The sequence below is a fragment of the Argopecten irradians genome, chromosome 1 (genome assembly GCF_041381155.1).
Source record: "Argopecten irradians isolate NY chromosome 1, Ai_NY, whole genome shotgun sequence".
Classification (NCBI taxonomy): domain Eukaryota; kingdom Metazoa; phylum Mollusca; class Bivalvia; order Pectinida; family Pectinidae; genus Argopecten; species Argopecten irradians.
The window spans coordinates 39,199,713-39,216,061 of record NC_091134.1 but is presented as its reverse complement, the minus strand read 5'-3'; the positions used below and the strand labels follow the sequence as shown (position 1 = coordinate 39,216,061).

Genomic DNA, 16,349 nt, shown 5'->3' with positions numbered 1-16,349 from the left:
CAATATTCATTATACATTAATTTAATGATAACAAGGATTTTAGATAATATTATGGCAAATCATATAAACTACTCTCATCATCTTATAAATAAAAGTACCATTTAAAGGGAGGTCATTTGCTTTTCTACATCAAAATCCAAAGAATTCAAGGAACAAACAAAATGAACTATTGTCATAGTCGATGATAGTTTATGGATTATAAATTAATTTTCTCTATTAGATATTTGGTGATATGGGGAGACGATTAAGTTAATGATTTACCGACCTGAAAGAAAGAACAATGTTCAGACTACAATACATTGTACAAATGTATATCTTTTTGAATGATAATCATGACAATTTTTTTTTAAATGAGCGAAGAAAAGGATTTAAACTTCTGTATTGTAATTAGGTGATTAGAGTCATGAATTGTACTTAAAATGATCATGCAGATTTAGCAAAACGATAGAAGATCATAATCTGTGATCAGCTTTTTTCATAGTGATCTAATTTTAAAGATGCTCCACCGCTGACAAATGGTATTTTTTCACTATCAAAGACAGAAGCAGACGATTTTGTATTTTTCTTCAGTTACAAAAGTTACTTTATACTTACACTTTACACCATTAACACATTTGAAAATTTTTAGCTTTTGATTTCACTTCGAGTTAAAAATATGAAAAATAATTAATTGCATCCCGAAAAAATTCCATGGCACTATATTCTATATTGAATTAAGTACTGATTACGGTACGCATCAAATGCAAAGTAAATTATTTTATATTATTTTTTTTTGTTAACTAGACTTATACAGTTCAAATGATGAATTTCATTTATGATTTGTCGGCGGTGGAGTCTTTAAAGTTTTTACATTTACACACAAAAGTAGTTGGTTTACAGAGGATCTCTACTTATAGACAACTTTCTTTCTATCAGACGTCTTCCTGAGGAAAAACAATTCAATAACAGAAAATTGCAAAAATAAATAACATAACAAGATAAATAATAGTACATACACTACAAAAGAAACTAAACACAAAAAGACAAAGAAAGCTCTGAGAAATATTTACACACAAAAAATTAATAACTTATACATTTTGGTTAAATTTAATATCTTTAATATCACAACAAAGCCATTGACAACCCGACTTTAATATCCTAAAGTAGGCTATTTTGAGAATTATTAGAAATAATAGATTATCAAGCGATTATAATATTCCTCATTATAGGGGTAAACTTCATTTTGATAGAGGCCAATTCTAAATATAAGATTTTAAATCTTTGTTAGAAGTTATGTGAACAGCACAAAATAAGATTCCTATCTCTAATAGAAGAGTTAATTTTGTTCATTGTAAGTCATATTACCAGTATATTTACATTTGTACAAAATGTTCACAAAGATAATTGTAGTCTATTCTAAAATTTAGCGAAAAGTCTTGCTTAGCACCGGTAAAAATGTATAAATCACATTTACACACACAAAGCCAGGAGTATTGTGAATATCATTATACTGCAATGTCTCGAACTAGAAAGTTGTTTCTTTACTTTATCCACTAAACGCATTTGATGCAGTTTTTTTTTATCTCTGCTATATTGAAAGCTAAGCTTTATTCAGGTAACAAGAGGCCCAGAGGGCCTGTATCACTCACCTGGTTTGAAATGCCAAGCAATGTTCTGATTACAGGATCATTGTTTTATTTCTCTGAGAGAATTTTTAAGATTTGCCTATAATTTCCCTATTTCACTTTTTCTGCTCCAGGGGGCAGAGCCAAGATTTATACAAACTCTTTTCCCCTTTCCCAGAGGATTTTTCTGGCCAAATTTGGTTACAATCCATGCAGAACCTATGACTAGCTGCTATCTAAAGAAAATGTTGACGGACGACAGATGGATGGCGAACATCGCGTCATGACATAAGCTCAATATGAACCAATATGAGAATGAATTTGGAAGAGATTATCAACAGGGAAGCGGTATTCATAAAGATGGAGTGTTAAATACATAAATGCTATTCCATTGAAATATCTAGCTCATCCCAACAATTCAAAATATACCTTTTATCACTGTCAGTTATTACAATTAAGAAATTTTGCATTCATGATATATATACATATTGCCTTATTAATGACATACAAAAGATGCGATACAGGATTTTCGAGATCCTAAAACCATGTGGATAAAGTATGATTTACCGACGCTAAATCCCAAATTCCGATGATTATTACATCCCGATGTCATAATCATTGGATGGGGGACTAATCAACGGTAAATTGTACTGAACCTACGTCAATTTGAGATTTCGAAACCCCCATATTTAAATAAGTGAAACCATATATTAGGTCAATTTTTCAGGCTGAAAAATCTCCATTCCTCGGATGGGACAAATGTTTCAGCTTAATAGCCCTAATACTCTTAATGCTGTCTTTTAATATCATTATTGGCATATGGGACTAAAATAATTTTAAATACTTTGTATTAATTAAAACATCTATCACATGAAGTTTTTCATATCAACAGATAGAAATTCAATCATATTTGAACAATGATACCTGTAAAGAATCAATTTAAAAATAAACTTTGTCATTTTCAATGTCTTCTTGATTCACCCATACAGACGTATTGAACTCTTCTACTCCATAGCTATATAGGGTGGGATAGTTCATCCTGAATTACAGCGATGGATGAGTTAACGTCCCTTTATGTACAGGCAGATGCTGATCACTTCTCCAATATGCCCTTGATGTACAAGTCACTGTTTAGAAATCTGTCCACATCCAGTTTGGTTAAGTCTATTGATTTGTTGCTCTGAATAATAATGAAAGGAAAAGAATTAGACAACAGTAAACGTTTTGAATATACTGTCAATAGCTTTTCGAGAACATATGAAATGTAACAACAAAATAAGAGACAGAAAAATAATGGTCCTTACATGAATATTGGCACCAATAAAATAAAGAATATAGAAATAGACGCATAGGAAGACCCTCATTATCATAATTTTATAAATCATATATGTCTAAAGAAGGTACAATAAGAGGCCCAGAGGGCCTGTATTGCTCATTTGGTTTGTAGGATCATTGGTTTTTTTCTGAAGAAATTTTAAGATTCAATTCTAATTTCCCTATATTGGGCCCAATTCTTTCTGCTCCAGGGGGTCAGAGCCGAAATTTATACAAATTCTGTTTCCCTTCCCCAGAGAATGTTTCTGGCCAATGCATGCAGAACTCTATGAAGTCCTATTTAGTAGCAATTTTAAGGGTTTACCTCTATTTTCTCTTTTGGGCCCCATCCCTCCTGCCACCAAGGGGTCAGAGCCAAAATCTATACAAACTCTGTTTCCCTTCCCCCACAGATGTTCCTGGCCATTTGGTTATATTCCATGCAGAACTCTATGACAAGAGCCGATTTAAGATTCACATCTATTTCCCCTATTGGGCCTTGCATATTGCCACCGGCCACCGGGGGGGTCAGAGCCAAAATTTATTCAAATTCTGTTTCCTTTCTCCCAAGGATGTTCCTGACCAAATTCGGTAACCTTTCATGTAAAACTCTATGACTAGTAGTGATTTAAAGGATTTACCTCTATTTCCCCTATTGGGCCCCGCCCCTCCTGCTCCGGGGGGTCTGAGCCAAAATTTATACATACTCTGTTCCCCCTTCCCCCAAGGATGTTTCTGGCCAAATTTGGTTACAATCCATGTAGAACTCTATGAGTAGTAGTGTTTTAAAGGAAATGTTGACGGACGAACGACGGACGCTGCACCCAGTTGACTTTATAATATATCATGGTGTTTGAGAGAAATTGTTGAAAAACAAATATAATTTTCAGACAGGGTCAAAATGGTTATACACACAGGGACAATTTCTTCAGTGTTCAGGTCAGTTTTACCTGTAAAGAGTTTTTCCTGTAAAGAACTTGACCTAAACTAGCCTTAAAGTTTCTCAATCGAAATAACTTTTTCGCTCTTTTCGGGTAAATCTGACCTGATTTACCTAATAATATATATCTGTGTATTAAAGGTTATGTAAAAATTTAACCGATAAGTTTACTCACCTTTTTGGCTCTTTTTGCTTTGACCTGAAAATACAGTAAAAGTAAAATTATGTATAAAAGAATGAACATGTGCATAAAATATTAGATACAGTATTGATAACAGATTGTCATGTTTTAATGGTTGAAATTTTAAATGTGATATTTCACAAAAGAACTTTATCTTAATTTATAACTTGAAGTAAAATTAGACGCTCAAACTTTTTAACGGCGGTAATGGTGTAAAGTAAGTAACTTTTGTAACTGAAGAAAAATACTAAATCGTCTGCTGCTGTTTTTGATAGTAAAAAAATACCATTTGTCAGCAGTGTAGCATCTTTAAAGATTGTTGTAAAAAAAGTTTTTAATATTTGTTTTTGTAAGAAATACCAGTAGATTATCAAACTTATTAATCATTGTTTGAGGGCTAAATAAAAGTGGCTGAACCAAACCACCTCTTAAAACACAATTCCAGTGTTACAGATTAAAGAGTTATCTGCCCTTGTGGGTAGGCATTGATTGTGACATCATTTGCAAGTCATATTTTTTCACAGAAAACAAAGTGAATTTCGCTCACAAATTAATGATGCCATCATCAATACCTTCCCACAAAAGAGTTAATGCAACAACAGAATATAAACAATCAACTTCCAATAGCAACTTTTATTACCTCTCCTCCGACCTGGCTGTCCTCTCGACGTTTGTGACCTCGTTTTAGAGTTGGAGATGGTTGTCCCCTGGTTGTATCTGTATTTGATTTCCCAGTTTCGGTCATTCGGTGGTAGGATGATGATGAACTCGGTCGTCCAACAGAAGAACTTGAGTGGCCTCTTTCTCCACTCTTTGTAGGATCATGATCTTTATAAGTACGAGAATTACTGTCTTCACTGTTGCAAATATTTCTCTCAATATCCCTCTTGGTTTCAAACACTTTCCTCCTAATATTTGGACTTGCATTCACTCTTTCTAGATTTTCACTGGGCACTCTTGAAGGACTTTCCAAAGTTTTGTCATGAACAGTTCGATGGGAAGATGGACTTTGCGACTTTCTAACTGATTTTTTATGATGAGTTTTCTGTGAAGACCTTTCTGATGAGTTATGATTAATATGGCTTTGTGATGTCACTTCTGAAGTTTTATGACATGATGGGCTCTGTGATATTTTATTGCTATGAGCTGGACTTCTAGATGTTCTGTGTGAAGATCTTTGATCTTCTGAAGCACGAGATGGACTACTTGATATCCTTCCATAATAATTATCTGATAGTTTATTGTCTTGTGTACCAAGGGTATGAATTGTATCAATATCCTCCCTAGGCACCAAGGCTGACTTCCTACTCCTGTGAGGACTCTGTCCTATGAGAGGCACCTTTGAACTTGAATTTTGACTATGTATTTGTTGTGAATGGTTGTTCATTGTCTCACTGCCTTGTGTTCCAGAAGTAAAGTACAACCCTTCACCACTTTTGAGTGATGCTGTGAATCTCTTTTTGGGTGGCGTTACATATTGTTGATGAGACGACGCATCTTTCTCGGTTGAATTCCCCCCACTAGAAGTCTTTACGTTACTAACTGAATGCTTGACATGGCTTATTAGTTTACCACTAGAATGTGATGATTTCCTTGGCGTTAGTTCCTGCGGGTGTTTAAATGGTCCTCTTGCACTTTGTACAGCATTGTGGGAGTCTTTACTGACCCTAGAAACTTCTTTACTTAAGGTGATGACCTGCACTCGCCTTGGAGCTTTTCCTTTAGATTGTTGATCACCAGAAGAGGCCACCTTACTTTGTGTTGACTGAGTAACTGAACTACCTTGAGTTAAAATTGGACTTTTCTTTTGTGAAACTGGACTTATCTTCTGTGAAGCGGTCTGCGTCTTTAAGGAAACTTTTTCTGCGCTTGCTGGACTCTTCTTTTCAGAAGTCTGTCGTGTATTTTTATGTTCCAGAATTTTCCTGATGAAAGCTGAGGTGGTTGAGGAAGGTTTTGTAGCAAAACCAGCCTGCCAGGCTGACTTTTTTGAAGGACTACAAGAATCACTTGAAACAGTTGAAGTGTTATGACTGATTGTGTGTTCAGTTAAGGAAGACGCCTTCAGTTCCTCTGCTGATAAGTCATGGTCCCAGTCCCCGAGTACATCTATATCGTCATCACTGTCGCTCGGCGCAGGGACTTGCCCAGTTGGATCAGGTAATGCCGAGACACCAGGATCAGAATGCCTTTGAATGTCTTCACTGGTTGGACTACCTGGATACGCCTCTCGCGTAGATGTCTGACCACACTCGTGAGTGTCATTACTATTACTTAGGGCAGAGAAATATCTAGGACTGTGGCTACCTTTACTATGATGCGGTGACACATTGCCAGATTCTGTCACAACCTCATTGTGTCCATCTTTAGTATCAAACAGAGATGGAATCTTGGCGATGTCGTGCGATACCTCTGTGATGGTGGCCATTTTTGTTGGTGTCGGTAAAACTGGAGTAGGTTCGACCACCTCTTCATCTGTAGTCTCAGCAAAGATATCCTGGTCTGACTGATACTGGCGGCGCGGAGACTGGACAACATCAGGCCTTACAGCAACGCCACAATTGTCTACGACAGACCCAGCAGCACTCTGTACAATGGAGGAAGTAGTCACTGGTCTTTCCTGCTGCACTACCAGACCCTTCTCACAGGACATTTGTGCCAGTACATTTGGAGTAACATATATAGTACCAGATCGATCAGGGATGAAGTCTGCTGGTTCCATCTGAGGTGTAGGAGCCCTTTTTTGCTGAGCCGGCGAACATACACTTTTATACGAGGCAGACGCCATGACAGTAGCTGGTGAGTGGGCTACCTGTGGGGTAGCAGGAGAATTGACAATCAACGGGGTCGCTGGTGACTTAACCATCAGTGGAGTGACAGGCGAGTTCAAAACCAACTGGGAATGACTGGGTAGGGGTCCTGGTGAGTTGACCACTGCTTGGTATGTTGGTGATTTTACAACAAATGGAGCTGGCGACACTACAGGAGCTGGTGAGTGAACTATAAACTTTGAATTAGTCAACACAGGCGCTGAAGAACGAACTGTCATTGTAGAGGCAGCTGTTGACAGAACAGGCTGTGTGGAAAGAGGAGAATAAACAATGAACTGTGTCTGACTAACCACAGCAGTTGAAGATCCAAGCCCCTGTGATATTGGTCCACGAAATGGCTGCTGATTTGCAGAAGAATTTGGTATTGCTTGAGTCTCTGTAGATAAGGGAGCTGGACTGAAAAACGCCTGCTGTGAATCCAGATTAGAAAACACGTCCTGCATGGCCTCTCTCAATATATCACTTGATGTGGTCCTGGATTGAGAAGTAGTATTTTGGTTTTCTTCAGACTGGTTGGTGAACTGTCCTTGTGATTGGTTAACAACAGGTCCATGTGAATGGTTGATGTCATAGCTTTGTGATTGGTTGACAACATGATCTTGTGATTGGTTGATGACCTCCTGTTGCAAGTGGTTGACACCATGACTTTGTGGTTGGTTAACATTTTGTTGTGGTTTCTGGGTATCGTGACTTTGGTTGATTGGATGAGAATGGTTAATAGTATCAGAGTTTGATACTACAGTACATGTATTTACATCAGAGGTTACAGACTCTAAGATTGCATCTGAATACCTCCTGTTCTGTGGCATTTCACTGGGAATAGCATTTTGCTCTCTTATAGGGTTAGTCACTGACTGAACACTAACGTCTGACTGCTGTCTATCTATTGTGTCTTTAGGAACTGACCAGTTGTTGTTGTCTTTGGTCACTGTGGGTAACTGTTGAAAATCAGTGTTGATTGTATGTTCAAATCCCTGGCCACTAGAGTAAGGCAGCAGTTCAAGTGCATCAGGATTTGGCGTGTCTCTCATTCCTTCAGAAACAGCTTCATCTTGAAGTGACATAACTGCACTACTTATCTCTGATTCTGCAATATTCTCATTTTCAGAATGAGGAATCTGTGTTTCCATCTCTTCTCCCCTATACACAGTACCATTTTTGTCCTTGACTTTTGAATCTGATTTGCCATTTGAGTCAATCTGCCTTGCACGGTTTTGCTCAATATGACGTAGAGAAGGGCTAGAAGCATGGTGAGATATAACACTATCCCGACTTGTCGCATCGTCATGATAAGTTGGAGAGTTTACTACTTCCTGTAGACTTAACGCTCCCACATTTCCTAGGGTTAAGACTTGTCGAGGTGTATCTCCTTTTGATGGTAAATCGTCAGTGCTAGTTGGTGTACATATTGTGAGTCTGTCAGGTGTGCTTGCTGGACTGTAACCAATGTCTTGATGAGGTGTACAAACAGGTTCATGATAAGGACTTCTGACCTGACTTGGAGCTACTGGCACTGACATCTTCCCCTTACGTGATGGAGTGACAAAGAAATTCCCTTGTGATGCTTTGCCTTGTTGTGAAATGTCAGATATGTGTTGTGAGGTAATTCCTTCTGCCGAGTTGGTTCCAGACTCAAACCTCTCATGTAGAGGTCCAGTTCTAGTAAGAGTTTGTGGCTGACCATGTGTAGAGTCTTTTGATGTTGTTGGTGAATTCATAATTTCATCATCTGCAGTGGGCTGTGATTTTCCACGTGTTGATCTCCTTGTTGGAGGTCTACCAATTTTTTTCTTTTTATTTGTGGCGGGAGTTCTTTTGCCGCGTCCAAACGAAGGCTGTCTGATGGGAGAGGAGACCTCTGCCTGACTTGTCTGTGGTATTGATGAACCAAAATCGAGCGGTCGCAAATGTACATCCCGCTGTGTTAACTTGTCTATAGGAATTCCGCAATAACGATTGAGATCATCAGTCACAGATGCAACACCTGCCTGTGTTAATTTATCCTCTTTATGATTATCACTGTTATCAATGTCAGAGTGAGGTGACTCCAGGAAGTCCCTGTCAGCAGAGTAAATGTCGCTGAGAACTGTGGCGTGATCTGGCTTCTTGTCCTTGGATTTATCGCAGATAGTAGCAGGCACAGGAAGAGATGGTAGGGTACCACATAATTCTGGCATGCTGGGATATTCTGTGTAACAGCTAGATGTTGGGGGAGTCTGCGGAGCATCTGTTTGTACAAAAGGTGAACTTGATGACGTTATTGTTATCTTTGTTGTACTCAATATGTTTTCAGGTGAACGTGAGGATATATGCTCTGGTAAAGGCATGGATAAGAGAGAGCTACTCTTGGATGAGAAACACTGTGGTTGTGATGTCATTGAAGATTGTGTTGTTACCATGGATGTATGTGATGAAGTCACAGGAAGAGTTGTAGGAATAAGCTGTCCCATGGGAACTAGATCCTTGGCGTCTGCCACCTCACTGAGGGAGTTAACCTCCAGAACAGGCAGATGGTGTACAGACCCACCACTTGGTGACAAAACTGCCATAACAGTTTCATTTCCCTTTTTAGTTTTCTTCGAACTAGACTGTGGAGCAGTCTGATTTGTATCTAAATTGGAAATCTGAGCTGCACTTGATCTTGTAACGCGTGTCTTTTTGGTGTTTGATCTCTTTGTTGCCTGCGGTGTAGATTTCTCGGGTGACGTAATCTTGACTAATGCTGACAATTCTACAACAGAAAATACATACTTGTGGGTATGGTAGAAAAATCAAATGTGACATTCTTTATTTACATAAACAGTTTTTTTTTTCTTTGAAAGATTACACCTACATTCAATATCGTAACATGTGTCTAGTCATGAACACATGTGCTCCAAAAACGGACTTTCAAGGAATTAAAGATAGAAATTTCAAGTGATGTTTTCCTTTTATATTGAATATATGCATTGATCATTGACTTAAAAATCCAAGTATTTAATCATAACCCTATAACGAAAACATGTACAAAATATTCCTGCACACTTTAGCTAGGACCTGCTGGTCGGTGATCATGACCCAGGACCTGGCCATGCCTTGTACCTGCATATAGTGCGCACCCCAAGTTTTCACTTGATAAGTAATGAAAAAAAGTGCGCACTATAGGCACAAAAATATGGTATTACAGTTTAACTTGTCTAAACCAGATGTCACTACGACCAGCATATTTGACCAGTATTGCCAGGTATAAAGGTTTAGATTACCATAAATTAAAATTCCATACAATTACGCAGGAATACACATGGATCCAGATTAGATACCTGCCAGTTTTGACAAGTTATACTGTACTCCCATGCATTTAATCCCAACAAAAATGTGGATTTCTTGAACTTCAAGGGTTTCAATATCAGGCGTTACCTGGCACTTTTTGCCGGTTGAACCTTGCTGTGGTACCGCTTGATTTGGGCTAAATTACATAAGATAGCATACAGATAGTAAAGAAAAGTACCCCCTGAAATTGCAATTGTACCGCCTGTCCTGAAAGATAATGAAACCCCTGGAACTTTCAAGTTTTTTTTACTACATTTACAATTTTGAGTCCCTACATTCAGTACACATTTTGTATACATTAAATATAATCTACTCATTCAATTAGCAAACCCCTGAGCATGCCAATCTAGGACATATTTAAATCACAATTCAAATGAAGCATAATTGTTTCTAGTATGAACCTGTGTGAAGGTCATATCATCAAGACAACAAACTGAACATACCCACCGTGTACAACAAACTTACCAGAAGACCATTTAGCAGCTCCTGATGGATTTAAGGGTTTTGGTTGGACTCGTTTAGGGGAGGTCTTCTTTGCTGGAGGATTTTTCTTCCTGCCACGAGACTTACTGCTCGGTTTGGGTGGTGGTTTTGGCTGTAGATCATCCAATTCTACAATCTGTAACCAAAACAACTGCCATTGGTAGGAAATAGTCTTTATCACATTAAATTCAATCAGTGACAATAACCAGGTATTTCTATTAGTATGATGAACAGTTACATAACATTTATAGCAAAAAATGTCAGTAGAAAAAAACTTTCTTCACAAGCATTTTGAAATAATATGATAAAATCTGATCATTTATGCATGTAAATAATTCAAATTTGCCATAGAATTGTATATTTTTTTTGGAATCAGATAAAATAGTATTCAATAAATGAGCTTGCAGACAACATCAGGTTTTACTAAATCTGACACAGCCAGAATTTCCACAATGTTAATACAGAGATGATACTATAAAATAAAAGTTATGCCTCTGCTTAATTTGTTTTTTTGTGTAGCAGCTTAATATTTTGAGGGATAATAATAGTCAATTTAGACAGAATTTGACATATTCTAAAACGATCACCCCTGAAATAAGGAGATGATTAAATAAAACACCTTGTTGCCAGATCATGAGATTTTGATATTTTAAATCTGATTTTCTCATTTCAAGTGTAATTGGCAAATTATATGACTAGAAAACCAATCAGCTATATGCATTTCACAATATTTTAAAGTGAACAGTCGGGCAAGGATGGCTAAAGTCGGTAAAAATGGTGTGAATGTATCCAGTATAATTTCTTATGAAATGGAAAAATAAAATCTCTCGTCAAAATCTGTCTGCGCACGAAGAAATTGATTTAAAGTTTGGGAATTCTAAAACGTCCTCCCGGCTCACTATGTCCGTGGTTACATTTCCACGCAGCCTCGCTTTCAATGCTTTCAACTTTTCTTTACTTTAATGGTCAGAACTGGGAAACTAAGCAGAACTTGACCGTCGTATTAATATGTGAGAACTTTTGGAAGGCCAATGAACGCATTTAGACTGGTTTTCTTTGCCCGACTATTCACTTTAAGCAATAGTACACAAAAGCTCTAAATTCACACCATACCTCTCCCTTGGCTTTAGCTTCCAGTTTTTGCATGAGACACTGAAGATTGACTGTAGGCAAGGATTTCGGAGAGGTAGTTGAATGGGGCTTAACAAAACCCATCTGGGAAGACGATGGACCAGCTGAAGTATTGTTTGTGGGTTCTGCACTTGATGTTATGCAGGGTAAAATTAGAGTATTTGATCGTGCCATTATTGGAGTACTGCTGTGTTGTCCATTACCCATACCACTGACAAACGACGTATATGAGGCTGAGGCAACACTTGTCCCTTCTTTAGCCTCACTCTGACTTGCCACGCACGGCTTGACAGGAGACTGTATAGTGAAGGACGCCAATGGATCGGGTAAATCATCATCATTGATTGAACTCCTGAGAGACAACACCGGGAAACCGTGGGGAGATGTTAACGTGGTCTCCACTGTCTCTTTACCACATTCAGATGAGAAAGACGAGGTGATTGGTTGTATGGATGTCACAGCAGTTGTGATTGGCTGAGAGGAAGTCCTAGATGTGATTGGTTGATGAGAAGTAACAGCAGTTTCCAGTGGTTGAGCTGTCACACACATAGTCACACTTTGTACAGCAGATGTCCCTAAAGTCTGGGAAGCAGTATAAGAATTTGTAACAGGGACTGAAACACTACTTGTCCCCGTGTGGTGTAACATGGTCCCACATTCAGTAACTTGAAACAGCGGTGCACTGACTGCTTCCCTGGTTTTCGTGAATTGAGAAAGACTTTGAAAAGATTCAGCATGACTTGTTGGTGTTTTTGAAAAATTTGGCATAGACATTGGAAGCGCAGGATTAAAAAGGTTATTTTCATTGTCATCTGGGATAAAACTAGTAGGTGGTGTAAAGTGGATGTTGTCTGATGTTACTTCACCAAACAACATGCTCGACACTGGAACAGAATCTTTACAACCTAAAACATACACAAAGGGACATTCAATCAATGATATTTTAGTCAAATACAGAAATTTATGACTGTTAATTGCAAGTAAATTACTTGTTGCCTATCCCACTAGCGTTTGATAAAAGACAAATGGGACAATTTATTGAATGTTCTCATGTTTGTAAAGAGAGATACACAGGAAAACTCTTATTCCAGGGTAAAATTAATCTCTGTAAGATGTGATTTAGATATTAAAACTCTGTCCAAAAAGTAGACTTTAACTTTCACAAAAATACTAGAACTGGTAAATATTTTCCTCAATCTTTATCCATCATGACTTTAAAACAAAAGCCTAAAAAAAACCAGAATAGGGTAAAATGTTTTTCTCAATCTTTGCCCATGTGATTTGACTTTGCAAAGTTTCCTGAAATTAGAATGCTGATGAAACTTAGCTCTGACATCAAGGAGTTCCTATGACACATTAGGTGGAGAGTTACCTGAGGAGCCAGGCTGTGGATGTTGTGATGAAGCTTTAGTAGAAGACTGTAGTCCATTACTTCGACTCTTCTCTAGAAAATCTCGGTCGTGGGTGGCTTCATCAACTAAAATGATTCAAAAGTCATTACCGTGACACTCTCAGTGCAAATTAATTTACTGGAAACTAATTTGTTTTTGTGTATACAATATTTTGTGTCTTTTGTTATTTCCAAAACATCTCTTACTGAAAGCTTGTACTGATAATCATGAATTCATATAACATTATACATTTTATACATGTACAAATATTTGCAAAACATTTGAAATTATGTTTGAGATCAGAAATTACTTTTATCATTTTATGTACCTGATGTTTTAGGAATCAAAATAGTTTCAGACAAGAATAAAAAATTGAAATATGGATATTTATTTCCTAGCATAAATACATTTTACCTATTAAATAGTATTTTCCAGCATATTTTACATGTTTTATTTTTAATCATGAATGCTTACAACAAAGAATTGGTAATATCAAAGTGAATCATAGTTTAATCAAAATCAAAAAGGAAATTATTATTAATTTGATCTAATATTAAAAGCAGAAAGATAACAAAAGTGAGATTGTTGTGAAAAAAATCTGATAGCATTATATTTAGAACACATGTTTCAGTAACTTGTTGAAATATAAGAGGATGATTACATGACTGTCCAATGGTCTTTATGGAGTTAACCTAGAGGTTTACTTACGATAACAAACACCAGCAGAAAACAGCCACTCGAAGTTAGGATCCTTTTCTGTCAGCTCTATAATTCCATTGATCGAGGATGCTGGCATTTGTGTTTCCTTTTAAAACAGGTTTCTTAATTAATAAAATATACGTTGTCTAGGAAATATTTCTTCGTTATTTACACAAGCAAAAGATCATAAACTGAAATTTACATGCAGCAAGAAGAATACTAGATTTCAGGTAAAATACAATACTAACCTGAAATTCACATGAATTTGACATGAAAATTCACTGAGGTGAAAATTCATTTGAAATTCTGGTCAATCACAGGTCTAAACTCTAACCTGAAATTGCCTCAGGCTATATTCTAGTCAATTTTAGGTCAAGATTTCTGGACCTGAAGTTCAGGACAGAAAAAATTGCCTTTGTAAGATAAATAACATAACTTCTACACAATCAATTCTCAGTGTACATACCTGGTGTATCAATAGTACCTCATTGAGTCATTGAGGAACAAATTTTAATTAATAATACTCAACTACCCAATAAACAATGCTGAATTATTTTCTTAGTACAGCATTAAATGGAAGCACATTGTTTCTATTTGAGTACAATAGTTTGAATTCAAAGATACACATTTCTTACTCCTAAGTCTAAAAGAGGAAAAGATAAAGACTTGATCTAGAAATTCGGTCTCAATGACAGTGAGTGAAGTATTTTTTACTGCAAATAAAACTATTTGTGATTAAAAGTTGTTTAGCACTACCTGAAATCACTGGTTGGCTATTTCGTATTTGCATATTACAGAGTTATCTGCCTTTGATGTCAGCTGTTTCCGAGTACTATATCCTTTTTTCAGAGTAAGAGATATTACAATCATTACCTACCAGCAAGGGCAGATAACTCTGTAATATGCAATGATAAAATAGAACACTTCTCATATTAAGTTGGGTTGAGCAATAGGCATGAAATAAATAGATCATGGTATTACATTCCTTTGTAAAAGACAACAGATCCTTGCTATTAGAGCTCACGATAAGTAGTGATGCAACTACATGGGCAATATGTGAGCAGTTTAAACACGATACCTGCTGATCAAGGATATCCTCGAGGGAGCGGCCCATGAAGGGACTCTCTGGGACCACATCCACAGGAGGGAGAGTAGCAGGTGTTCCCGGGTCAGGTATTACTTCAGGGTGTAGGCTCTTGTTGATATTCTCAGCCAGTTTGTGAGGAAGTAGGGGGTCGTTCATGATATGCTCCAGGATTTGCTGTAAAATCATTAATATAAGATATAATCACATAATTTTCTTATACAATATGACTTAGCTTAAATAACAATTACAACAATGGGTTAAGTCCATTACTGATATTTATGTTGAAGTTGTTAACTTCACAAATTTCCTTTAATGGTTTTATATTAGTTTCAAATTAACTTTACACTAATACATATATTGTCATTATGCACCTCAATAATAAAATCAACTTTCCTACAAGCTTTTACTTCAATTTTGTAATTATATCTTGTGAAGAATTTTAAGTTTAAGTACATAGATAAAACTGGGCCCTATGCTGTAAAAGTGATTAGGTTTTGTTGACATAATGCCACTCACCAAAGTTTTCACGACATATATTTTTAATTAAATGTAGGATACTAATAAAAACAGGAAAGAAATTTCTGAAGAAGAACCTCATATTATCTAAAGAAACAGATTTTCAAAAGCATGGAATAAGCTTTCTGCCAAATGATGTTTATAAAGCAAGGAGAACCTTTGGAATTTTATTCCTTGTTTGAATATTATAAATACAAACTAGATTTTTCCCAGATGTTACATATACTTACAGGGAAAGAGTTCTCCAGGGCTGATCCATCAGTACTGTTACTACTTTCATTATGACTACCAACACCATGTAGAATACTGGAGTCAGATTTATTCTGTTTACGGACTTCTCCTTGGGGTTTTCTCTTTGGTGGTCTAATTAATGAATGTTTTATACAAATGCATTATGTATCATATTATAAATTGGTGCAGTAAAGTATTGTGGAATTAACAATTTACTTAATTCAGACAGAGTAACAATAAAACAGTACTAGAATTAGCTACTTTTTATTATACAATCCAATCAAAATAAGCTACAGATGAATGTCTTTATCTTGAATTCATTTGAACTAACGACCTAGTCTAATTTCAGTATTTTTGCTGATGTCAGACACTCTAATAAATCAGACATTTGCATTGGTAGGTGTGTTCATATAACCAGTTTGGTTGACTTTAAAGATAATTTAGTAGGCTTACCAGGAGAATCTTAATCGACATAACTTTGTCTGACTAACCACAGGCAGTTGAAGATCCAAGCCCCTGTGATTTGGTCCACGAAATGGCAATTGATTTGCAGAAGATCTTTGGTATTGCTTGAGTGTAAAAGGGAATGAATCCTGGCCTGTGATCCATGTGAAAAGTCCAGTGTTGCCACT

At 36.7% G+C, this 16,349-nt stretch overlaps 1 protein-coding gene across 1 annotated transcript; it reads right to left on the bottom strand.

The window, feature by feature from the left end:
- Positions 1-5: 5 nt before the first annotated feature.
- On the bottom strand, positions 6-16,326 carry LOC138325515 (uncharacterized). The gene is made up of 10 exons (XM_069271273.1): positions 16,316-16,326; positions 15,717-15,849; positions 14,962-15,144; positions 13,893-13,989; positions 13,166-13,270; positions 11,776-12,698; positions 10,645-10,798; positions 4,680-9,601; positions 4,034-4,057; positions 6-2,784 (listed from the first exon to the last, which is right to left on the bottom strand). The coding sequence occupies exons 1-10, from the start codon at positions 16,324-16,326 to the stop codon at positions 2,698-2,700; spliced, it is 6,639 nt and encodes a 2,212-aa protein (XP_069127374.1). The 3' UTR covers positions 6-2,697.
- Positions 16,327-16,349: the final 23 nt, after the last annotated feature.